At 40.7% G+C, this 25,166-nt stretch overlaps 2 protein-coding genes across 10 annotated transcripts in view; one reads left to right on the top strand and one right to left on the bottom strand.

Annotated features, from left to right (window-relative positions):
• Positions 1-13,520, bottom strand: part of kif13b (kinesin family member 13B) — a 36,394-nt gene extending 22,874 nt beyond the window's left edge. For 7 of the 9 annotated variants that reach the window (XM_023347599.1, XM_023347603.1, XM_023347602.1 and 4 more), the window contains exons 1-12: positions 13,310-13,520; positions 13,126-13,223; positions 12,824-12,906; positions 9,885-9,978; positions 3,660-3,672; positions 3,512-3,572; positions 3,002-3,094; positions 2,100-2,280; positions 1,884-1,971; positions 1,666-1,800; positions 732-844; positions 468-579 (exon numbers count right to left, since the gene is read on the bottom strand). In XM_023347599.1, coding sequence (XP_023203367.1) covers positions 468-579; positions 732-844; positions 1,666-1,800; positions 1,884-1,971; positions 2,100-2,280; positions 3,002-3,094; positions 3,512-3,572; positions 3,660-3,672; positions 9,885-9,978; positions 12,824-12,893 — 960 coding nt within the window. In that variant the 5' untranslated portion in view covers positions 12,894-12,906; positions 13,126-13,223; positions 13,310-13,520. Of the gene's footprint in view, positions 1-467; positions 580-731; positions 845-1,665; positions 1,801-1,883; positions 1,972-2,099; positions 2,281-3,001; positions 3,095-3,511; positions 3,573-3,659; positions 3,673-9,884; positions 9,979-12,823; positions 12,907-13,125; positions 13,224-13,292 lie in introns of all 9 variants that reach the window. The other 2 variants (XM_023347601.1, XM_023347600.1) reach the window with 2 other exon arrangements.
• Positions 13,521-13,827: 307 nt separating this feature from the next.
• The window catches only part of elp3 (elongator acetyltransferase complex subunit 3), a 26,761-nt gene continuing 15,422 nt past the window's right edge, over positions 13,828-25,166 (top strand). Inside the window, exons 1-9 of the mRNA XM_023347319.1 lie at positions 13,828-13,960; positions 14,294-14,393; positions 14,727-14,865; positions 15,189-15,259; positions 15,437-15,500; positions 15,596-15,664; positions 16,870-17,024; positions 21,626-21,787; positions 21,895-22,021. Coding sequence (XP_023203087.1) covers positions 13,939-13,960; positions 14,294-14,393; positions 14,727-14,865; positions 15,189-15,259; positions 15,437-15,500; positions 15,596-15,664; positions 16,870-17,024; positions 21,626-21,787; positions 21,895-22,021 — 909 coding nt within the window. The 5' untranslated portion in view covers positions 13,828-13,938. The remainder of the gene's footprint in view (positions 13,961-14,293; positions 14,394-14,726; positions 14,866-15,188; positions 15,260-15,436; positions 15,501-15,595; positions 15,665-16,869; positions 17,025-21,625; positions 21,788-21,894; positions 22,022-25,166) is intronic.

Below are 25,166 nucleotides of genomic sequence, written 5' to 3'. Positions count from 1 at the left end.
TGGTCATAAAGTTAAGACTTTTTTAGCAAGGCTTCTCTCCACTAAATACATTTCAGAGAAATGCTTAATATCATTTCATTTTCAGATGGAAGTTATGCTGCTGCAATAAAAAAGAAAAATCAAGATAGTTTAAAGATTTTACGCAACTTTACAAGGGGTGCTAACTAACTTGGCCAGAGTAAGAGTTGAGTTTTTAAAGGTAAGCAATTTTAATACAATCTATGACCAAATTAAAGCCAATTCAAAATGCTAACATTGAAGACTTACAGTGGAGGAAACAAACCTTTTCTCGATTCAGCAGAGCTTTGAAACTCTCCAAAGCACAGCAAGTAACAGAAAGTTAATTACTTAGAGACTTTCTTTGGATTAAAAATAGGCTTATTGTGCCTGTCCAGCATGGTGGGTGGGGGTGGGGGAAACACAGGCGGGCCTGTTGGGGCGCTGTGCGGGGATCTTTGTGTTCGTACCTTGAGCAGCCAGGTGAGCACAGAGTCTCTGTAGGGAACAAACTTGCTCTTGTTCTTTCCGGCTCCGTGATCAGCCAAGGCCGAGATAACTAAACCCAAAGTGCTGAGAGACCTGAGGGGAGGCGGTGTTTCAGGGGAGAGGAACGTTAACAAATCATCAGAATTTGCTCAACTGCACAAAGTTCATTATTTGCACAAGTGATTATCAGCTTATTTAAATTATTCAGACTGCTGACTGGGACTCCTTTTCGTCTGTTTGCATACTTGTTGATGTTGCTGCCTTCTTTCAGCCGTTCGCCGGCTGCTCCAGTTTTGGCTGCTCGCTCACTTCCAGCGAGGTCCACCAGGCTGAGCTTGCTCACCTTCTCTCCACTCGTCTGAACCAAACACACCCCCACGCACACGCAGTATTAGTTCAGGTACTTTCCTTCTTAAAAAGCTGCAACTCTAAACACTAGAACAACTTCCGTATCAGCAAGTCAAATGTAAGACCTTTATGCCAGCTTGAATGAAATTTGAGACTGAAAGAAGTATAAATATAGATGATGGTTGAGGAAACTTGCTGCACTACAATCAAGCACAGCAAAAACTGTGAAAAAACTAGCTACCCAGCTAGCAAGGGTAAATTAGCAAAATATTTTTTGTTCCTAGCCTGGTATGGGCTGACAGCAGAAATCAGCCAGCGGCAAAAACAAACTGACTGCTGACAAATTTGCACTAACCCTGTGATAGGCACAAAAAAGCTAGCTAGCTAGCAAATGTTTATTAGCAACAATTTTTTTTGCAACTGATCTTCTCTGAGTTTTCAGTAGAAGTCAGCCAGTGGTGAAAATGAATGTTGTCCAGACAACTGCTGAGAAATTTGCACTTATCCACGATAGACGCAAGAAGCTGGCTATAGTTGCAGGAAGTCGGCACTGCCTTGTTCTGCCTTTTTTTGTTCTGCCTTGAGTGACAGAACAAAATGAAGATGTTTGCGCTTGACTCAAACATTTGCCTGACTGAAAAGGCCAGAAAGGAAAAAAAAGTCCATCTTAAATATTCCTGCCAGGACTAAAATCAGGATCTTTTATTAACTTAAGACATTTTAAGGCCTTAATTTTTGGCCAATGAGTTTAAGACTTTAAGGATGTGTGAATACCCTGCTTTAATTTACATAAACGGTGTTCAGGTTTTCATCCAGCAGTGTGTTTCTTACCCCAGACTGCAGGTCCATGAGTGTGTGTGTAAGGATGATGTTGAACACAGCGTGGGACCTGCTGCTCTCTTCGTTCATATTTGTGGCCGCCACGGTGCGAGATTTATTCCCCTCTGACATCAGAGACTCGATGTCCTGATGAAAACATATGTCACTAACATGTTACGGTTTTTCCTTTATGGAGGAACACAGAGCTCATTTTGGCATGGCTGTGCTACCTTGTAGCTGGCCACGGCCAGGCGGGAAAGTCCGTCAACATAGGGACCAAAAACGTTGTGCTCCCTCACTCTCAGCGCTTGGCGACTCCTGCAGAAGCAAGAAAAAAAAACAATCCTGACTCTTTCAGCGTTTCTGTAGGTTTGAATGACGAATGACAAGCCAAGAAAAATCTAAACAAGGTCATAACAGCTAACGGTGAAACGTAGACCTCTCACCCTTTGGGGTCGAGCAGGTCTCGGACCTTCTCGTTATAAATCTCCATGTAGGAGACCTCCACGGTGAAGGTCTCTCCCTCTCGGGCCTCCTGCACCGTCCTGCTGAAGAGCGAGCTGCAGAGACGAGGAATCAGACCAGGCTGCTCCGCTGAGCCCATCATGGTGTACGACTTCCCAGAACCTGGAGACAGTTTATAAACCCCCGAAAAACATGACACAGGACAAACAACAAAAACACAAGTATCCAATGATCTAAATACAGTTTGAACCAGATATTTATAGTCACAATACAAAGAAACAACTAATTATTGCCTCAGTGTCTGACTTTCAAACTAAACATATCACATTTCAGGTCAGTTAGGGTTATCCAAATTCTTTCTGTTTGCAAAAAGCTAAATAATCTATTGTTTTTTTTTCACATTTTGACCTTTACCTCCCTTTAATATTTGGTGGAATTGCTTCTCACAACAGCAGTTTGCTGGAATTTCTTAAGGCCCATTCCAAACAGAAATAGTGCAACTGGGCTGGAAATATAGACTGCTATGCTGTCTGTCACACCCACACACACAGCCGCCCACCCCCCCAATACACACACACTGTTTAAACTCTTCCTACAATTTCTTGGTTTTGGTGCCACCTTGAAATATTGACTTTATAGTCTTTTGTTAATGATATAGCAGCATAGCTACAATCATTTTGAAGACCAATTTGTGCCCAAACTTTAACTTTATGGCGATGTTGCCTCAATAATTCCAGATAGTGTTCTTTCCTTGTGATGTATTTCTCATATTTAGTATAGCGCACCAGTCCCTCCTGCAGCAATAAAAAAAGAAAAGCTGCACAACATGACGCTGCCACTTCACAGTTTGAATGTAAGCAAGTAACAATGATGATCATGTTACCTGTCTGTCCATAAGCAAAGATGCAGGCGTTGTAGCCCATGAAAGCGTTGTCCAGCAGGCTCTCCCCAAGGCACTGGAAAACCACATCCTGACCTGCAGGAATAAAAAAAAAATAAAATATAGCAGTAGTCTCACTGCGACAAACTGAAATCAAATTTTAAATTCAGAGTCTAAGGTAAATGATACGGACAGCAGGAGCAGATATAGACAGTTGTTTGAAAGCTCCCGAGCAGACGCTAGACCGGGTGAGTATTACGTGCAGAATCAATGCGTCTGACCGCACTGGTATGAAGGAATCGAGGCCTGCACGCCTGCTCTTTTACAATATTAATACTACAGACGAGCAGAGTGCTACCGTCTTCCATCCGCTCCCCTAACGGCGCCCGTTCCTCAGCTCCAGAAATAGACCCGTATATCAGGAAACATTGTGTCAGGAAGACAGGCTGAAGGGATGACTCACCAGCCAGCGGCGCAGAAATCACATGGACAGAGGAAAACCCACCAACCAACCTGCAAACTTGTCCTGTTGGGATTCGTCCATGGACCAGAAGCAGTAGTCATAGGCAAACGCCTGAGGGAAAACATTGGAGATGTTAGAGGAATTTGAAATGCATGGGCCACGATAAATACTTAAAGCAAAGTTTATTTTAATAGTTACCTTAGGCTGGTTCCTGGGATTAGAGGGAAGATAAAAATTAAAGAGTGGTTAATTATTGGCATTTAGAGATCAATAAAACTAAATACATTTGTCCTTTATGTTCTACTGAATTGAATGGAGAATGTACTAGTGTAAAAATTTACTTAGTTACAAAATAATGAAAAAGTATTTGCTCCCCAACAAACTTATATTTAGTTACTTCAATTTTATACTATAAAAAAGTAATTATGTCACCTTCGGTTGTTACACAAAAATGGCTTAAAGGACATTTTATTTCACTAACACTTTGAAATTGGGCCTCTGTCCCCTGCTCTTTCCGAAACTCCGCATTCAGGAAGTCATCACAAAAATGTCCATTAACCCTTTAACAAAGTTTTTTCCAGTGTTGCTCTCAGAAGCAGCTCCTATAATGAGGTCAGCAGATGAGCAGTTCAACCAGGTATTTGCTAATTGCTGCTGGCTAGTCTAAAAGAGCCGAGTGGGGGAAGGCTGCTATGTGAGGCGGACGCTGGGAAGCTTGGAAACTGCAGCTCAGGGGAGGAGTTTCGAAGGCGGAGCCATGTCCATCCAGGCATTTTGACCAGCTGAATGGTTGCCATGGAGATTAAAGGATTTCTTAAACATGCATGAAAGAATCAAGGCAACACTTCAGGTAAGTTTTTGATGAGGACGTAAGATTATAACATGATGTAAAGGTAAAAAAAAAAAAGATTCTACTCAATACGGCCCCTTTAATATCAGAGATTAAATGCAAGTAAATAATAAAGTTCAGTTTTGATGTGACTGGTTGATTTCAACTTTGTCTAAGATTTTTTACATTTTGTTCTGAAGCAGCTTCACAGTTGGGAAGTTTAAAAACTTCCTAATAAAACGACGATCAAATCCGTTGCAACAAAAACGGACTCTGGTGGATGTAGAATGATCCACCTCTGCCTATGTTTGTCAGCACACGAGAGGCAGGGACTGTAAATGACCCAGACATGAGCAGAAACATAGCAGGCCTTCAGAGATATGGAGTCAAAGGTGTTTTAATCAGAGCAGAGCTCCAAAATCTGCCCAGGTTACTAATCCTCTTATGACCCACTGGAGGAATGTTGAACAGTACTCTGCTGCTGGTTTCCCCGACATGCCGCGGCTGCCTAGAGCCCACACCTAGCTGCATTCCAGCAAGTTTATGTCAAATTCAATTATCCAACATACCCTGAGCTCCTGTCATGATATCACTCCTGTCACCAGTGCAGCTCTGGGCATTAATTACATCACCCATAGCTGAGAAACAGGAAGGCCATAAATGAGCTGTGGCAAATGCTGCTGGTTACATCTTTTCTCTGTTTCTCCCCGTAGGATGGATGGTTGATGAACGTTCCTTTATCGGTTCTTAAAGGTTCACAGGCTTCCATCTTTTTTAGACTCAGCATTTTAAAGGTGTTAGTGTTTTTTCAGTTCATTTTGAAAATATGAATATAAATGAATGGAGAAATATACTGGTGAGTTAATAAGTAAAAATGTATGGATAAAGGATGCATGAAATGAGAAGAGATTGAACGATAGAGGGACGGGGGCTGGATAAGGGATGGAGAGATGGATGGAAGGATAGATGGACAAATGGATGATGAATATATGGATGGATGGATGGATGGATGGATGGATGGATGGATGGATGGATGGACAAATGGATGATGAATATATGGATGGATGGATACATGTGTTCCTCTAGTTTTTGCTTACATATCCAGTTGTGAAAAAAATAAAAACAAAAAAAACTTGTATTCCATAGTTGGCAAAATTTACGAGAGTTTATGAGAGAGAGGCTGAGTTTGGAGTTATCTACAGTTAGCTCCATTATCTACAGAATAAAACCAACCTATATAGTTAATATGGAAACACTGACCAACAACCACAAGTTTGAGTGCAGAAAAACAACACATTTTTGTAGCTATATGTGTGGAGCCTCGCTTTAGTAGAAGTGCAAAGCAGGAATCAGAACATTACCTTCACTCAGGCAGAAATTATGGGGCCTTAAAAAAAAGAAAAGAAAAAAAAGCTGCAAATTTTGTTCTGGCCACACAAATGGAGGAGCTGTACTGAAACAAGGCCTCTATGTGAGTGCTGACTGCTCCATGAAAGAGCAACATTAAGTCTCCCTTCTCCTGGGTTTGTGAGGACATTCCTGAGATAACTGGCAGGGCCTCGGATCACCGAGGAGTCACTTCAGGAGGAGGAGGAGGAGGAAGAGGAGAGCAGGTCACCAAGTCCCTGACCACCAGCATGCAGGCCCGAGCGGCTAATCTGGATCCCATTCTAATACTCTACATCAGGGTGTTCGCATGTTTCAGCAAGTCAAATTTGAGACTTCTTAAGACCTGTTTTTAAAAAGCCATCTTGAATGAAATTTAAGATTGAAGATGAATAATTATAGGGAACGGTTGGGGGAACTTGCTGCATTATGATCAAGGGTAGCACAAACTCTGAAGTGCTTCTCACTCTGCATATGGCCTGTTAACCCTCATAGTGCCTAGCTAAAAGGTTTTGTTGTACCCAGAATCCTATTGGTTGGCAAAATTAGTCAGCCAGTGGCAAAAACAAAAGTCGTCACCACCCTGCAAAATAGTCCACTTCCTGCTTTTGGAGCGGTCTCCGGCCCGCTTGGCGTTCACATATAGATCTGAACCAAGCAGAGAACGAGGTTTTTAAGTGGACCAGAGTTCACTTTTCTGACCCTCATCAGAGTTCGATTGCGCATTCACACCTCCAGAATCAAACTGGATCTTGTAGACAAACAAAACTGAGTCAATCATTTGAATTTCTCTCTTAGTCCACAACCCACTTCCTCCATTATTTTTACTATTATTATTACTATTATTATTATTATTACAGTCACAGTTCTGATTACAGACGCTTTCAGTGAGTGCCAGCTGGAGACATCCTCGAAGGAAGAGGACACACAGGGCTGGTGTGAATGCACCCTAATGCCAACTTACATTTTTTAATAAAGCAAATTAAGACATTCTAAAGTCTAATATCAGACACACAAATTTAAAACATTGGATGCGCAGACCCTGTGTACATACTAGCTTATGGAAGCGTAGAAAGATTTTCTGTTTAAAGCTAATCTGTTAAAGAAGACTGCAACAAGAAGTGAATATTTGCCCGCATTAATCCCTGCTGCCTCTAGAGCCTGGCAGCCCCCTGCTGTCCTCCAGAGGTCCTGTAACATATTAACACCCTCAACAGAAAACACTAATTCACCCCAACGTCAACCAGCAGCGAGCTGACTCAGCACAAACTGTGCACATCTGGCTGCTCAGCCAGTTTCCTGAATATTTATCAGGTGACGACGAATCTAATCTCGCCTCCTCTGGTTTTTCATTCCCTTCGACCTTTGAGCTTTAAAACCACAAGCGCAAAAGTAGCTGCTGGTGTTGCGCTGAGCCTGCAGAACTTGTTCACGTCAAACCTCCAAAGGGGAAGCATGCCGCCGCTGGAGCATGTCGAGGCAGATAAAAACGCACTGACACTCGCAGAGCAAAAAAAAAAACAAAGAAAAAAAAATGCAGAAGGTAATTATGAAATCAAAGGCTTTTATCTCGGGACAAAAACAGATTCACGCCCTCGTGTTTGCAGTGGGGATAGCCCCAAGGGAAGTACCGAGTAAGTAAGGAAGACCGAGACCGGCCGAAAGCCTCCAGGGAGATATCTACCTAAAGACCCCAAGCTTCAGGAAGAGCACGTTTTATGGGTTTATATATTAAGATCAGCACAATTTATGCACATTATCGACTCGGATAACTATTAAGCACGGTCATCCGACATAAATCTGGCTTCCTGCACCATCGCCTACTCCTTTACCGCAGGGTTAAGTGGTTGAGTAACAGACACACCTTCTGTAAAGAGAATGCAAAAGAAGGGAGGAGGAAGAAAGGAGAGCTCCAAGCAGGAGAGGTGGAGTGATGATTCAATCTGAACGTCTTCCAAACGACTGGGTGGGGGTAAAAAAAAAAAAAAAAAGCTTCAGCTACATACATGTGCTATAGCTCAGATCCACCAATCAGCAGCAGGATTAGAGGATCCCTCACTCTACAAACAGCTGCCCTGTTTAAGTGAACAGATGGATTAAATCACTCACTTTTTGTTGTGATTTGCAAAAAAAAGGAACTATAAACATGAACCGGTTCCTCTTTAAAATAAAAAAAAGAAAAAGTCTTACAAAAGTATTCACGCCTTCTTAAATTTGACATGTTTTGTTACTTCGCGATGACTCTCAATGTGTTTTCTGTGATAGATAAACACAAACTAGTGAAACTGAAGTGAAAGCAATTTTTTGTGCTAATAAAAGTCTGAAAAAAAGTGTGACTGCAGGGTTCTTTTGGGTTACGTCTCTACCAGCTTTACACGTCCAGAGGAACACATCGGTCAACTTTGATCACTGTTGATACCGATAGCTGAGATTTAGCATCGGGCCGATACCGATCTGATACAGATAAACAGCTGAACTGACTTTAAATGTTTCTGTTTATTTTTTTTAAACGAAATGAACCGAATTATATATTTGCTATCTCTGCACCAGTACAGCACACTTAAATACACCAGTGACTTCACAAGCTTGGTCATACGTGTAAAAACAACATAACTTTCATCTGTTCAGTCGGTCCAACTGGGAGTAGAACAGCCAATGTAAAATAAACAGAACAGGTTGGGAAACATGTAAAATAAATAAAGCAAGACGCCGCTCAGAACGCAAAGCATAGTACTAGATTGAATAGATGTGTTCTTATGGATTGGGCACATTGTCTCCGATGACCGATCTAGAAGTTTTTTTAATATCTGCACCGATACAGATATTAATATCGGATCGGTGCAGCTCCAGTAAATGAATTCAAGTTCATTTGTCTTTGCAAAGAACTCAAACTCAAATGGGATGACGAGCGTGTTTGAACATCAATTTTGAAGTATAGCTGAAAATACTTAGTTGGGTGTAGGTCTTTACTTTGACTGGACCGTTCCAGCTCACGAGTAAGCTTTGATCGAATTCATCCCATTGTAGCTGTGGCTGGATGTTTGGTGTTTTGCTACAATCCATCTCTGAGCCACAGCAAAAATAAAAACAGGACTTCTCATGACTTTTTTTAATTACCGTAATAAACGACCTTCGGCATTCAGGTTTTCCACTAAAAATGCCAGATTTGACAAAAGCAGATTGTTGTCAGGGATATGATCAGTAAAAATACGTACCACAGCTTGTCATTTTTTGTCCCTCCCACCCCAGTTACAATACTTACTGCATGTTTGTCTGTCAGACAGTCATGATAAAACACATTTTGTGGCCGTGATGTGAAGGTGGGTGTGGATACTTTCTCAGGGCATTAAGAAAACAGAGTTTCTCCTCTAAGCCAACAGCTGTTGTGTTGTTTAGGATTTTGTTACAAAAAGCACGCCTTGTCTTAAGAAACTGATGAGTGTGTCGTTAACGAACAGTGATGTCATATCATGTGATGCGAGACTTCTCTAAGCTCAAAAATGTGTCATTTTTATTAACACGAACATGCGAGAACTGTGTTTCACCACCATGCCAATGGCTTTGTCATCATCTTCTCCATCAAAATGATTACCACTGTTGAGATTCCAACGGCTGTAATTAGGTATGTTAATAAAAGCAAATAACATTTTAAATGAAATCACTTGTTTCTTTTTGTTCATTAAATTAGTGTAAACCTACTCTGTTTTTTTTTTTCATTAAAAAATAAAAGTCAACAGCTCCCATAGCGGCAATGCAAGAGAGGAAGAGGACCAGCCAATGAATATAGACCCGCCTCACACACACACAGAAGCTTTTAGGTGGGAATCAATATCCATGTTGAAATGTGGAACATTAGCCGCCTGTGCAACATTCACAACACTGACGCAGAAAACAGCCTCAGATCTGCTCTGACCCAGAGGCTCTGGCACTAGGATCACACCAGACACTCAGAACGAAGAAAGAAAAAAAAAAAAAAAAGTTTGTTAGGGGCCAGAAAATGTTCTGTTCTTTCGTGGAATTTATGATAAAACGCTGTTAAAAATTTGATTAAAAAAAAAAAAAGTAATATTTTTCTGTACTCACACAGACGTTCCCACATTATTCAAGAGGAAGCAATCGTCCAGGCTGTTTATCTTGACTCATTCTATTGTACTGATGGTATAACTATATAAACTAAAGTGTTTACATATTTACATCTCACATCTTACCTGGGGTCTCCTTTGTTTACGTTAGTGATGGCTGGATGCAGGAAGGTCTGGCTTCCCTCCATCTCCACCACACATCTGGTTTTCAGGTCTTTTTCTAGATTTAGAAAAAATAAGAATATATATATTTACCCAAAAACAATATGATGTGGATTCCTTGAAAATGAAAAACCTGGGTAAAAACTGGCTGTGTGTGAACACACTTTGTAAAGTTTTTTTTGTTTTTTAATTATTGGTTCTGGAGTATTAAAGGATTCTATTATAACTTCTTTCTGTATGTTTCACACAGCAGTGTATTAGGGTCATTGTAGATGCAAAAAGTTAATTATAGCAACAATTTTCCTCCAAACAAATCAAAAATGTTCTAGAACCCCCCCCCCAGTGAAAATTCACAAATTTGCTAGACAAAAAAATCTTAAATTTTCTAGAAAAAAAGACAAAAACTTGGATATTTCTGAATCTGAAAAGTCCAACATCTTTGACTTCTGACACTCTGCTATTGCCACTTTTTTTTTTTCCCTCTGCAGTCTTTCAATTTCAGAAATTTTAAATTTGCTAAAAAGGAAACTCAGAAAGTTTCTATAAAAACGCGCAGAATTCTGAGCTTGAAAAGTGACAAATTTACTAGAATAAAGTAATCTGAAATTTTCTAGAAATAAAAATAGGGAAATTTCTGACTTTGAGAAATTGAGAGCGCTCAACTTTTGAAATTCAGAAAATTTCCTGAAGATTTTCTCCCTCAAAAGTTAAATTTTTTTGTGGCACATTTTCGACTTAAACTCAGAAATGTCCACGTCTGACTACACTGGCCCCCCAATGTGCCATTGGAGCTTCGGGTAAACCTCCAACAGGTTTCCTCTAGGTTTTATCCCATTTCTACCTCCGTTCACTGTGCTTTGAGAAGTCGTCCACATGATCTGAAGTTCATCCTGCCCACCACTAAAGGCAGCTACCGGCTGGTTGTCACTGCAGAGTGACAGGTGGGTGAGGGCGTGTGCCAGTTCCTCGTAATCACAACACAAACAGGTTGACGAGGACTAACAGGAAATGGCTGCATTGCTGATGATTCATCATCCAGGACCTGCCTGTGCAAACATTACGGCGAGTTCACTACTAGCCAGGCAGCCAGTAAAGAAGAGCCAAGTCACACCTTCTCTTCCTCATTCCCACCTGAACCAGGGGGCGGAGTCAGCGTTTGGACATCCTATCCCCGCGCAATTTAGGCCACACATTGTGTTAGATTTCATGAAGCGGACAACAACTGGAACATGACTGGAAACAGAAACACAAACCTTTGTGTTCTCGGGTCCAAACATAAAAGTTCTGCTATGCTGTTGTTCTGGGAATTTATTAAAAGTGCATTAAACATGCAGCACCTCATTATATTTTTATTGCTTTCAGACTGCAGGCTTCCTGCCAGCCCGCTTCAAAACATCAGCAGAACTACATCTTGTTGTTGCTTTCCAGAGGGGGGGAAAAAAAAATCCTTTCCAAAACACAAAATGGTCAGAAATAAATGCTCCAACCCTGACTGATCTAAAGAAACTAGCGTGACACACACATGAAGGTCCACACGGTTGGTTATTCTCACTTGGGAGTGGGTGTGGGATTTCCTGAAAATGTCTCACAGGCCAATGATAAGAAAAGGAGGGAAGAAAATGGAAGTCAGACATATTTATGTTAAAGATACAATCCAGTGGTGTGTCCCCCCCACCCACCCCCCACCAACGTTCACTGACAAGTCAAGCAGACTTAGGCAATGAAATCTGGATTTTCACAAAACACATTTTAAAAAAAACTACTGAAGGGGAAAAAAGAATCTGTTTTGTTCGGATTTGGGTTGATGACATCACAAGAGGCACGTGGAATTGGCTCATCAGATGAGGTGTGGAGGTATTACGGCAGATGAGTGGCTTCAACGTTGAAGCAAACTCTTACTATTTCTACAGTGTGAAGCCAATTTAACACCCCTAAAACTTTTTATTCAAGAACTGAAGAAAAAAAGAAGAAAAACTTCGATGAGCTACAAATTCATCGATTCATTCATTAATTTTGTCCCCCTTTATTATGTGCCTTTACCTGTCATCGACCCCTAGCTCTGTCCTCTAATTATATCATGTTTAATTTACATATCAGAATTAAAAGTATCTCAAAAATCATGCACAACAATTTTTAAGGGGTTAAGAAAACCAAGGCAACATGAATGCTGAAAATTCACCAAAAATTCACATAAAATATACATCAAATGTGGGTATTATCAATAGTAGTTAGGGCATATTATTAATATTATTATTACATAATAGTAATATTATTACATATTTCTATTATTATTCCTAATATGGAGCTGGTGAATGAATAAGACTTGAATTCCAGTATATTACCAAATATATTGTATCCAAGCAACCCTTTGTGATTGGGATTTTGCACATGTTGGTACCATAATAAGGACTATGATTTGATATACAGTGTCTATAAACAGTATACAAGCCTTTTGATGTTTTGACCTATTCATTGTCATCCTTTTGTAGAAATCTATTTTCAGCTTATCATTTAAGAGTTTTTGGGTGGGTGGGTGGGTGGAGGGGGAGGGTTGTTGGCAAAAAAAAAAAAAACACATTTTGTTGACCATGATTCACTGTAAATTAAAAGTTCCACCCCAGCAAACTCTCTAACTAAATGGTTTTGATGTGGGCCCTACAGTATTTTCTAGAGGTTCCCTGACCCTGATCAGTTGTGCCTTTTGTGACGTCATCAGAGGCACGCGTGAGTAGAAGTTTGTTTTGGGGAGGGTAGATCTCATCTTAATTGAAAATGATTTATAACATACACAAAAAAACCCCCTAAAACTTATGATGTTCTATTAAACTACATGTTAACTCATTTTCTTTGTTTTAACCGAAACATTTTTAAAGTTTGGCTTTAAAATGTGTTACATGGCTCACCTCTCCTGTTCATGGGTCGCACGCGCACAGCGACCTTTACGTTGGAGTCACTCAGGCTGTTGTCATCCATTGTGGCACCTGACCTGCGGCAATTTAATCAGTGGACACCAGTAAAACCAGTTAGACTCTGTTTGGACTTTGTACACACACACACACAAAGCACGGTCCGAAAATATACATTTTCCCAGAATTAAAGCTTCGTTTCGAATTGACATTTGCAACTTTGTTCAAATAACTTCGGAATAGCGCAGAACGAGACAAGGAGTGACGGAGAAAAAAAAATGACGGAGAAGGAAACTAACCGAGTGAAGGAGTGCGCAGGTTTTTTCCCCCCCCCCGAGTCCGACACCCAGGAGGCACAGCAGCAGCAGCAGCAGCTAGCCTGGGACGCTAAAGAGGTCTGGATATGAGCAGCAAACACACACACAGGGTCAAACACTGTATGACAGCGACCGCTGACTTGCTCTACCTGCCTGTCTTGCCCACCCCAGAAAATCCGCTCACAGTGGGGAAGTTTGCTGTCTGCTCCAGAGTCTGGAAACACTCACGGCAGTCCACGCTTCATTCCCTGCAGCTCGTCCACCTGTTGCATTTCCTGAAACTTCCCGCAGAGATCAGTCGGGCCATGTCAACTCGCGACTAAAGGGATTTGCTGTGAGATTTAAGTCAGCGAGCCTTCAGCTGCACTCTGGACACATTCACAAACACGGCTTAAGATGGGATTTAACGCCACCCCGTGGATGTTCATCGAATATACAAGCCTTTCCCACCGCACTCCTGTGTGCAAGTGAGATTAAGACATTTTATTTAAAATATGAACCCCTGTCAGGGCTTTTTATTTAACTAAGACACACCTGTAACTCCATCCTAATGATTTAATAATAATAACAATAATAATAATAATTCAAAAACAGTAGAAAAGCAGTTTATTCGGCATTTCAATTCCATACAGTAGTTTACGTCATTTTGCGACAGTTTCTGTTACGGTGCGGCATTTTCAGTATGCTCGTAACGTGGAGTTGTTTATTACTATTCTCTTGAGTTGACAGACCAACGTTTTACCCTTTAACAGACAGCAGCTTGTTTAAAATTTGACAGAGTGTCCGCGGAAGGATATGGGGAAACCAAAGAAAAAGAGTGAGTTTGCTGTGAAATGTGTTAAATATTTTAAATTACTTTTAAATTAGCCAGAATAGTTGTAGCTTGTTGCTAATGCTAACCAATACCATTCAATTTAGGAATTCTTTATTGACTCCAATGGGAGATTAAATGTTGCTTTAACTCATATTATCCAACGTTCTTCAAAGAGTTGCCTTCGTAGTAAACTAAATAACACAAAACGACACTCATCTCTACTTTATGTAGTAAATGTGACTTTCTCCGTCAACAACTCTGATGTAAACACCGAGTTATTATAAGAAAAATAATACATTAGTTCATCTAAATTAAAGTATCTTTGCTGGTTTCCAGGTGACATCAGCCGAGCTGAGCTGATGATGATGACCATCGCCGACGTCATCAAGCAGCTGGTTGAAGCGCACGAGCAGGGCAAAGACATCAACCTCAACAAGTGAGGATTCTTAAAACGACACGAATGTTTTTTCGAGAAACACGAAATGAATGAGAAGCGGCTGCATCCGGTTCGGGTCCAAACCCAACATTTGTGGATTCAACAAAGAAAAGAAAAACTGTTGGGGGGTTTTTCCCCAAAATTAATCAGTGACTCTACTCTATAATATAACAGTTTAAAGCATCCATAGTTGGTGCATAAGAAAAGTATTAATAAAAAAAATATTTAAAAAAGTGTCATAAAAAAAACTATTATGAATTAGGCTGAATTTTTTGGAATGCATTGGCCATTACCTTATTTTAAGATGTACCTACTCACCTCTTTCTCTCTCAGAGTGAAGACGAAGACCTCAGCGAAGTACGGACTGGAAGCCCAGCCACGGCTGGTTGACATCATCGCGGCTGTTCCGCCACAGTACCGCCGGGTTCTGGTGCCCAAGCTGAAAGCCAAACCCATCCGAACCGCCAGCGGGGTGAGTAACCCCAACTTTCTCCTCATCTCTCCCTTTAGCTCCGGGTAGATTTCTCTAAGTGTCCTCATGAATTCCAACTAAATACATAGAATTAGCTTTCTGAATGCAATAAAAGAGGTCAGATGGTGTCATTCAGATAACTACCACACTATTACAACATGAAGAACCCCAGAGAAAAGTTACATTGACCTCAGCAAAAACCCAGAACCTCACCAGAAGACTTGTGCACAGAAACTGTGGGCTAATATTAGCATCTAAAGCTTCTTTGTTAATTGAAAAACAAAAAAGAAGCTAAATCTTCAGCACTTCTGTCTCTGTCGCAGATTGCGGTTGTGGCTGTGATGTGCAAACCGCATAGGTGTCCTCACATCAGCTTTACAGGAAACATCTGTGTGTAAGTATTACTCTTAATTTTTACAGAATAAATTCTCTGTTTTAGAATTCATGTTATTGTAAAACAATAAAACAGACTTTTAGAAAGCTTCAGGTGTCTTGAAGGGCTTTTTGCCTGTTATTCAGTGTCCTAATGTTACATTTCCTCATATTTTATGGTTTTTTTTATCTTTGGCAGCTACTGTCCAGGTGGACCGGACTCTGATTTCGAATACTCCACACAATCGTACACCGGCTACGAGGTGAGGCTCTTATAGTCCATCTGTTTTCCCACTGATTCTATGATTTAATAAGTGAAAAAAAACAAACATTTAAATGTCTTTGTCTTTTTTAAAAGCCAACGTCCATGAGGGCGATCCGAGCTCGCTATGACCCCTTTCTACAGACCAGACATCGAGTGGAGCAGGTCAGAGACTCCCAGCTCTCTATACAAATAGTATTTCATAAATATTTACACCCTTTGAATTCCTCATGTCATAACTACGAATTTTAATGTATCTTATTGGGTTTTTACACACAAAGTAATAAAGTAGAAGGAAAACAGAGGGGATGAAAGATGGTTCTCTTTCCTCTGATACCCCTAAATAACTGACCTGTAGAACCAGCAGCTGGAACAAATCCACCTCAGCAGGGATATTAACACATCTGGTCATTGATGATAGATTTTGCAGACGGTAATTGAGGGTCACAACTTCCGTCGCCCCTGCAAGACCTCAATCACGGGAATGTATAAACGAATGGTCCCAATTTCTCTTGTGCATCAGAGCAGAACGATTCATTTTTTGCTGATGATCTACTGATGCTGCTCTTATGTGAACTCAAATCGCTTGTACGGCTTTTAACTCCATGTGGGCTGGGTTTCAAGTTTTGATTTCACGTCTTTTCTTTTCTGATGTGGACATGTCCTTAATTTTGGAAGATCGGATGAAGCTTGAATGTAAAACCAATCTTTTCCAGCAATCCTGTGGGATCACGCAGGTCGCGCTAACGCAGTTAACAGTCATCCACTTGTTGCCAGTTTAGCGACTGTTGCTATATTTAGCAATTTTTCAGATAAAAAAAATTGTAATTTAAAAATTGGTGACCAGCCAGACAACTGCAATCAGTGCACCCTAATGTCTACCAACTGTCACTGTTGAGGGCAAAATATATACATTTTCTTTTGTTAAAACTTGGTTGTTTTTAACAAATGCTTTAGAAAGCACATATTTATTTGATTTTCACATATTACAAACCTATTACACAAATGATTGCTTTAACTTTATAATGCTCAAAACTTGTATAATCCAGCTAATCTGATGACTAAGCCCACAGTTTTTACCAAATCTAAAATCTTCAGACAGGTTTACGGCTTTCAGCTGAGTCATCATCACACAAACAAATGATCAGTTTAAAACAGAGTAAAATGATTTTTCAAACTCACAAAGTGGGAAAATGATGAAATTATGTTGCTCTTCTAAAACAAACAGCAGAAAAAATATTAAATTAATATGAATCGGTTTATTGCTGTAACTGCCTTTTGCAAACTTGAAGGACAACAGTTCTTTTGGGTTAAAGTTTATTTTATTTCTCACCCTTGTTGCAACTGATTTCATTGCTTGCTGTCTGCAGCTGAAGCAGCTGGGCCACAGTGTGGACAAGGTGGAGTTCATCGTGATGGGTGGCACCTTCATGGCCCTGCCTGAGGAGTACAGAGACTACTTCATCAGGAACCTCCATGACGCCCTGTCAGGTCACACCTCCAACAACGTGGCGGAGGCTGTCAGGTACAAACTGCTCCTCAGCATTTTCTCTGTCTTCTAGGCTTCTCTATAAAGGGGGCAGGACGATGTCAAATAGACATTTTTGAGCTTTACATCATGTCGTAATGTTATACTCTCATTAAAAATATGCCTGGAGTGTTGCCTTGATTCTATCACGTATGTTTGAGAAATCCTTTAGTCTCCATGGAAACCATTCAGCTGAGCAAAACGCCTCGTTGGACCTAGCTCCGCCTTCGAGACGCAGCTCCTCCTCTGAGCTGCGTCTCGAAGGCGGAGCCTCCAGTTCCTGTGCTTCCGCCTCACAGAGCAGTTCTCCCCTGCAACTCACCCGCTCTGCTCCTTCAGACTAGCCAGCAGCAATTAGACAACACCTACTAGAACTGCGCATCTGCTGAGCTCATTATAGGAGATACTTTTCAGTGCAACGCTGGTAAAAACATTGTTAAAGGCTTAATAGAGAAGCCATGTTGTGATGACTTCCTGAAGGCAGAGTTTCAGAAAGAGACAAAGGCCCAATTTCATGACATTTAAATTACAAAGTAATATTTCCTTTAAGTCATATTTGATATATACAGCATTTTTATAACAACTGTGGTTAGCATAGTTAGTTGATTGTGCTATAAAATGGCACTTTGCTTGTGGAAAATGATTAGTACTGTTCTTCTAAAGGTCTTTAATACAAGAAATATATGAGTAGCATAAAACAATGTGGGTTTTTCCTTCTGAGGAGGAATAATTGTAAAACAGGGTTGTTCTAATTTAGAACAAAGTTATCACATAGTGGACATTGTAAGCTCCCTTTAACATGTATATTAGCAATTAGAATTTTTAGCATTACTGAAAAAAATCAGCCTCTTCATACATATGTTTTATTAATATCTGAGGATGTGCACAACTGTTTCACAAAGATCCAATTGAGATAGATCTACTAACACTTATTAACCAACCATTAGCTTTATGGCAACATGTAGTACTACATAGAACACAAATGTTCCCTACTGTGTGCATTTGTCTCTCATCTTATGCTTACAAATGCAGCTTTTTAAAATGTGTGATAATAACCTGCATAAATATCTTACAGTAAAATACAGGGGTGCCTTAAATTCTCCTTTAAGAGTTCTTTCTTTTCTACGTTAAGTATAGGGTGAATTATTCAGTCACTATTTTCTTGACAGTTTATGAAGAGTGTCTGTATGTAACAACTGGGCCACTAGAGGGTGCTGTTTTACTACACATTATTCTCCACAACGTAGAAGCACCGCATCTGGCTGGGTGTTACAGCTTAACTTTGACTTTACAAAAAAATATAGAAAATAACTTGCATGTAATCTGAATATAATAATTTTTCTGCTGGTACACAATATCAAGAATGAAAGAAATCAGCAATGAGTTTAGACATCTGTGTACAAATGCATTATCTTGCTTTACGCCAATCTTCAAAATAGTGGCTTTGAAGATCTATTCATCCCTAAGTTAAAGCGTCCCATGCTTTAACATGAAGAATTTGGGGAGGAAAAATCAGAAGGTTCTTTTTTGGCTTTTCATTTTCTGCAAGCCACAATTATCAAAATGACAAGAAATAAAGGCTTGAAATTAGGCAGGTCCCAGTTTGAACATTTGGGCCGATATCCATACCTGATTGCTGCTGTTCTGGCTGCTATTGCAGATATTTACCACCCTAGTTTCACTTATCGGACCAATACCTATGATTGAATGACTCAGTAATCTCATAGCTTCACAAATACAAATACTGCTCTTAACAAAGTTGTAATACGCTTTATTTGGACACCAGTCACATAAAGAATCACTAAACTGCTCTCAGTATCTGCATTTAAATATATTTTCACATTTATAGCTACTTATTGATACTCTCGCTGAAAAAACAGTGGAGCAAATTATAAACTTAACAATCCCAACAATACAGATAGTTTCGGGGGGGATTTTAAACATCGTTAAATAAAGTTTATTTTGAGAACAATAAACTCCAATTATTATCATAAGAAGTGTATCACGATAAATGATAAACGATATGATAAATGCCCACCGCTACCTTCCAGTAATTGAGCCGACATATTTTGGTGTCAAACATCAGGCCGTCTGGCTAACAGCTGAAGTGTGGGCTACATCTGGTCACAATTTTGTAAAGACAATAAAAGCAGAATTTGTTTATGACGATGTATGAGAACCAAAATGAGTTAGACCTCATTGTATCATTTGTTTTGTTTGGGTGCATAACTTTATAGTGTAATTTCTGGCAGTTGCACCGTATACCATTGAATCACACCTCTGTTTGATTCAACGCACCATGGTTGATCCTGGAAGAGCCCAAAAGGAGTCTACCTCTTGAATGAAGCCATTGAGAATACAGTAGGGGGAGATAAGTGAAGCCACTCTTCCCTTTGTTCAATCGATTCCTCTCTAGCTGAGTCAGGGGAGAGCTTCGAGTGAAATCAGACACGCTTCTGCTCAGTATGGACGAACTGCAACTTTCAAGTGGTGTTTAATTCAAGTGACTGGCCTTTTACTAACTGGTTTGTCAAAAGGAGACGTTTCCTTTCCTAAAGCCTAATAAGACTAAGAAGCCTGGTTTACACGAGCGTCTTTCGTTGCGTCTGTCATCGAGTGTGTGAGCAATCTCACAGGTGTGTGCCTTAATTCGCCCCAGTCCACTGTCGTCACGCTTTGTTAAGACACTATGATTGCCGTAATTGTGGAGAGCGCTTGCTAGGTTTGGATAAGACTGGGCTCGGCTGAAAATCGCTCGCGCTTTCGGCTGCTGATGTGTGATAATTGCAATGTTTGTGTATCGAAGAACCGCGTGGCCGCGACTCACACTTGCGCCGCGGGCACGCCGCCTCTTGAGCTGATAGAAGCGGTGAGGTACCTGGAGATAATCGCCCGAGATAATAGACTTTTTATTGATTCATCTCCCACAATCTGATCATCCTCTGTGGAGCATAAACTCTTGTAATTAGAGTAAATCAGCCAGCAGACTGTAGAAGATGGACATTTACTGCCAGTAGATCCAAAATCCGGGGGAATAGGCGCTGTGTGAGGGGAGCTAATGGTCATTGAAGCAGCTGAAGTGGAGAAAATGACATCTGGCTCGTGTGCTGAATTGACGCAGCTCTTGTTGTTTTGGTGATTTTGATCAGTGAGTGTAATAACTCCGAAAGTGGAACACCAGTCAGATTCAGGCTAAATGAAGCTGAGACGACATGGGTCTTCAGATTACATTTTAAAAAGGACAGCGAAACAAGCCGTTTCATTTTCATTTCCACCCGGTGTCTGAAAAGTTCTGATTTTATTCATCAGCAAAAGATTTATGTTCAGCGATGGTGTGTACACACAAGTTTTTATCGGGCAAACTGGAAACACAGAGGAAACTGGAGATAATCGCCCGAGATAATAGACTTTTTATTGATTCAGTAGAAGACGCTCAGGAACCCAAAGACGAGACAATCCCAAATTCAGTTGGAGAGAACCAGCATCAGACAGAAGATAACTTGTGCCTAGTACTCCATTGGGAATCCCGTGATAAAGGGTGTGGTTTTAACTGGTTCTTCCTCAGTCAGCCCTGCCCATGTTCGTTTTTGTTTGCAAATCCTGCGCAGTTCCTTCAAATTTTTTGGAACTACCTCAGGAGTGGTAAAAACCGGGTCTTTTGTGCAAGTGATTTCATTAGCAACAGATTGATTGTGCCTTGGATTTACCTTACAATCTGAGTGAAGGCGGTACTTTCAAACTCCTCTAACAACATCTCAACCACAATTTTCAATCTGCTACCAGACCATAGAAGATTGCGAAGTGGAAATGGATAATTTTGTGGTTAAATCTTGAGGTTTTTATCTTATTGAAGATAAAAAGATCCATTGTGTGCAGTTGTAGTGCGCCACACTTGGGTGGAAGAGTGCGTACATCTTCATCTGAAAAGGGCAATCCATAGTGAAGACATACACTAAGAGATTTCCATGAAACTGGCCACCAAGGAGTCCACGTGCAAAATGACATCATTTTAGCATCAGCCGTAACTCTTGTGCGCCGGCAGAGTGAAGAACACATTGCTGGAAAACTTTGCTAGAACCAAGCAAAAACATTAACTGGCTGGAGTGAGACTAGACAATGGAGAAGGGGCCTTGGACTACAGGGCAAACTGTGTAAAACTGTCGGCATCATGGTTCATTGAAAATACCATTGGTTTTTCGACTATAAATTGATTAACGACTTCCGGTATTTGTCAAAAATATCCGCACACAGTAAAGTTTTTTAGTAACAACACTGGAAACGATGTCCTGTGTAGCTTTTAAAGTTGGGTCTTTCATCTTTCTAGCATTAATGTGTCTTTAATGTGAGGTTAGTGTTAACTATCTGGGTGATGAGCCGTTTCAATTTACAGCACGCAAATTGATGTTGCTAAATGATGCCTCCAATATATCCTCTGCTCTCTTCCGACCCTCAAATATTTATTCTCATTGGCACCAAATGGACAAATTAAAAAGTCATTACAGGAAGAGAGACGTTTAGCAAAATAATCCCAAGACGCACCGCGGGAGAACCGAACCCAACCCGGGTTGACTCCCACGGCGGCCCCTCTCTCGCTGCAGGTACTCGGAGCGCAGCAACACCAAATGCGTGGGAATCACCATAGAGACGCGGCCGGACTACTGCCTGAAGCGCCACCTCAGCGACATGCTGAGCTACGGCTGCACCCGGCTGGAGATCGGCGTGCAGAGTGTTTACGAAGATGTGGCCAGAGACACCAACAGGTTAGTATGTCTGCCAGGGAAAACACGTCAGAACATTTGTTTTTATTTTGGTAAAATTATCCCAGTCCCGTCTCTACATTTGACCTTTTCCATATTTTTTTTTCCAGAGGCCACACAGTGCGAGCTGTGTGTGAGTCTTTCCAGCTGTCAAAGGATGCTGGGTTTAAGGTCGTTGCACACATGATGCCAGACCTGCCCAATATTGGCATGGAGAGGGACGTGGAGCAGTTTATAGTAAGCACCTATTCATTTTAAAGGGGCAGTTTTATGCAACAGCATTTTTTGAGCTGCACATCATGTTATAATAGTATTCCCTCATCAAAAACAGACCTGGAGTGTTGCTTTGATTATGTAATGCATGTTTGAGAAATCCTTTACTCCATGGCAACCATTCAGCTGTGCAAAATGCCTGGATGAACCTAGCTCCGCCTTCGAGGACAAAGCTCCTCCTCAGAGCTGCAGTTTCCATGCTCCAGGCTTTTTATCCCCCAAGAAAGATTTTTTAGGATGGCCCTATGTTTAGCTCCATGCATCTTCCCATTAACTCTTTTTCAAGATACACACCCCACAGCATGAAGCTACCACTACTGTGTTTCATGGAGAGATGGTGTATTCAGGAGTTGACTGGAGTTGGCTTTAATGGTTAAAATTCAAAACCGTCAATCAAAGCAGTGGGTGAGAATTGTGTTCTTGATTCAAATTGGTCAGTGAGAGCAAAAAATTTTATTTGACAACAATAAACAGAAAAAGATGTTATTGAGGGTTAGAGAATGAGATAATTATTCTTATAAATCTTAGTGCTGTTAAGTTCCAAACACTGAAATGTGTAAAGAAGAATAGGGCTGTATTTTTGTGGCAGTATTACACACAAAGAAAATCTAAATTTCTTTCGTTGTAGTTGTTTTTACGATCCCGGTTAATATCATGTTGCCACTGGAGACTACTCAAGCAATTCTGTATAGAGCGTGGTTGCTTTTTCATAAATGAATGTGTTGGACGTCCTTTCAAACTACAGAAGTCAGATTTAGTGATGGAACCGTTCTGGCAGTAACAAGGACATAAAGGAGAGCAGACCTATTAAACTGTCTGACAGTATATACTTTACTGCATGTTGGACTAAAATCCACTAATGAACTCTGGCTTACTGGTCTTAATGCACCTTATATCCAGCAATGACTAATATGTTCTAAGAAGGTTGTGAATAGTTAGCTTTTTTTTCTAGTGTTTTTCTATTGAAACCAATAAAGGTCGTGAATATGATGATATGTGGCGGTGAGAAGCTGAGGACAGGCTGTTTGTCTGCTGCTGGGATCACTGTTACTCCCACCTCTGGTAAAAAAAAAAAATGGGCATGTTTTTATTTAGCCAGAGAACAAATTGATGTAAAAACATAATTTTTGACGACTTTGTCAGTTCCCACGCTCATTGGCTCCCATGCTTTCAGCTTCCTATAACTTAGTGTACATAATTCCTCTTTAAACAACCTCTGATGATCCAGGTTTGCAGAAGGGTTTATGTGTGGGCAGGTGTGCCGCCAGGAATGTTGGGCCCCATGACAAAAAATTAGATTGGGCCCCCTCCTCACAGCTGCTGTTACAATTTTTATAGTCTATTTGACCCACGAAAAGTGTCACAATTTTGAAGGCTTGCAACTGCCTTGCTTTCGTTGGTCCTATACTGATACTAGGACAATATTTACTGCTCATGAATTTACATACAACAGTTCACATACATTATGCAAGTAGGTTGCTTACATTTTCTCTATTACTGAAATGTCTCTCCTCACAAGCAACAGTCATAGGCAACGTGTAAAATAAACATGAAGCAATCCAGACTTCTCAAAAAGTGCTATGTAGATGCTCTTTATTCAAGCTGCAGTATATAACTTTAATAAAAAGTAGGTTTTCTCCACTTTTGTTAAAGCTGTCACCATGTTGTGCCAGTTTGTCATGAGACAGATAATCTGTGAAAACAATCAATCTCCTCCACCTCTTCCCTGAACTATTATTACTAGCTAAAGTAATGCACCGTTCCGGTCAAATCAACCAATCAGAACCAGTAGCGCTGTCAATCAACCTCATTCACGCACTGCTAAATATGCTTATGGGGGGAGAAACAACTTATTGTTACAGGAAAACCGTTTATCTGCCATCATTGGTAGCTAAGCTAACCAGACAGAGCATCACAACAGGCTGCGCTAGCTACAGCATAGCACAGAGCAAGGGGAGGGAGGATGAGCAGCCACATGAGATTGTGATTGACAGCACTAAAACTCACAGATCCAGGGGGAGGGTACAGTGGAAATATGGGTGTGCTTTTTGGTCTGGGAGTGGTAACATTTAATTTTTACTGAACAATTTTAGAAAATAATATGATTAATTTTGTAATTGACAGAGCCATATTTTATTTAATTTCTATGAAAAAAAATAAAAAATTGTGGAGGGCCCCCTGTTGGTCAGTGGCCCTTGGAATTGTCATAACTTCCCCCCCTACTCCAGGCGTCCTGGGGTAGCATAACTTATTTTATCACTCAGTTTTGAACAGTTATAGTAGCCTAGGCTAGCTACGCTGACAACATGCTAACCAACGTCAAAACAACAAGTTAATGGTGGGTAACTATGGCAACCAGTGACAGTTTAAAAGCCCACTGACGCTTTCTGCAATCAGGTTGCGAGCGCATATCCGCCATGTTAATAAAAAATCCATCAGACAAGCCCTCTCTGAATATTAAACAAAACTGTGACATCACAATGTGGCATCACAATATAACTCCAAAAGCAGAATTCTGACATCACCAGCGATTATATAAGCTCTTCACATCGATCTACTTTCATCACAACCCTTTAGCAGCCGTTGTTGATACTTTCTCTTGAGAATTTATTTAGCAGTTTACAGTAACATTTTCAACTTTGTTTGGTGAACATTTCTTTTGGAGATTGACATCAAACTTAACTTGAAATCTTTACTGAGTTTCTAGAGAACTGATTTATCTTAGAACCTGAGACAAGCAAAGGTTACAATGCAGTCCAACCAGCCTAGAGTCGAAGAGGTTTATTCCGACAACATTGTTGAAAGGGAATTACAGCCACCCAAGCCACCCAAGCACAAGAAGAAGAAGGTGTCATTTGCAGTCTGGTGGGAGCTGCACGCACCTGAGGAGCTAAAGATTCCTGCTCAAAATATTGAACAGCAGGACGCTTCTCTGGTGATTGAAGATAAATCGATTGCCAAAGCACAGGAGACAGTGGATCAAAAAGGGGACAGACCGACACCTGAGAGTGAGTCCAATGAGAAGAACCAGGTACCATTCAAAACCTGGTCGGAGGAACACGTCCCCGTTGACCAAGTTTCTGCAGGAAATATTGATAAGCAGAACAAT

The sequence above is a fragment of the Xiphophorus maculatus genome, chromosome 15 (genome assembly GCF_002775205.1).
Source record: "Xiphophorus maculatus strain JP 163 A chromosome 15, X_maculatus-5.0-male, whole genome shotgun sequence".
NCBI lineage: Eukaryota > Metazoa > Chordata > Actinopteri > Cyprinodontiformes > Poeciliidae > Xiphophorus > Xiphophorus maculatus.
Note: the sequence above shows the minus strand (reverse complement) of the source record. Positions and strands in the feature narration are given on the sequence as shown.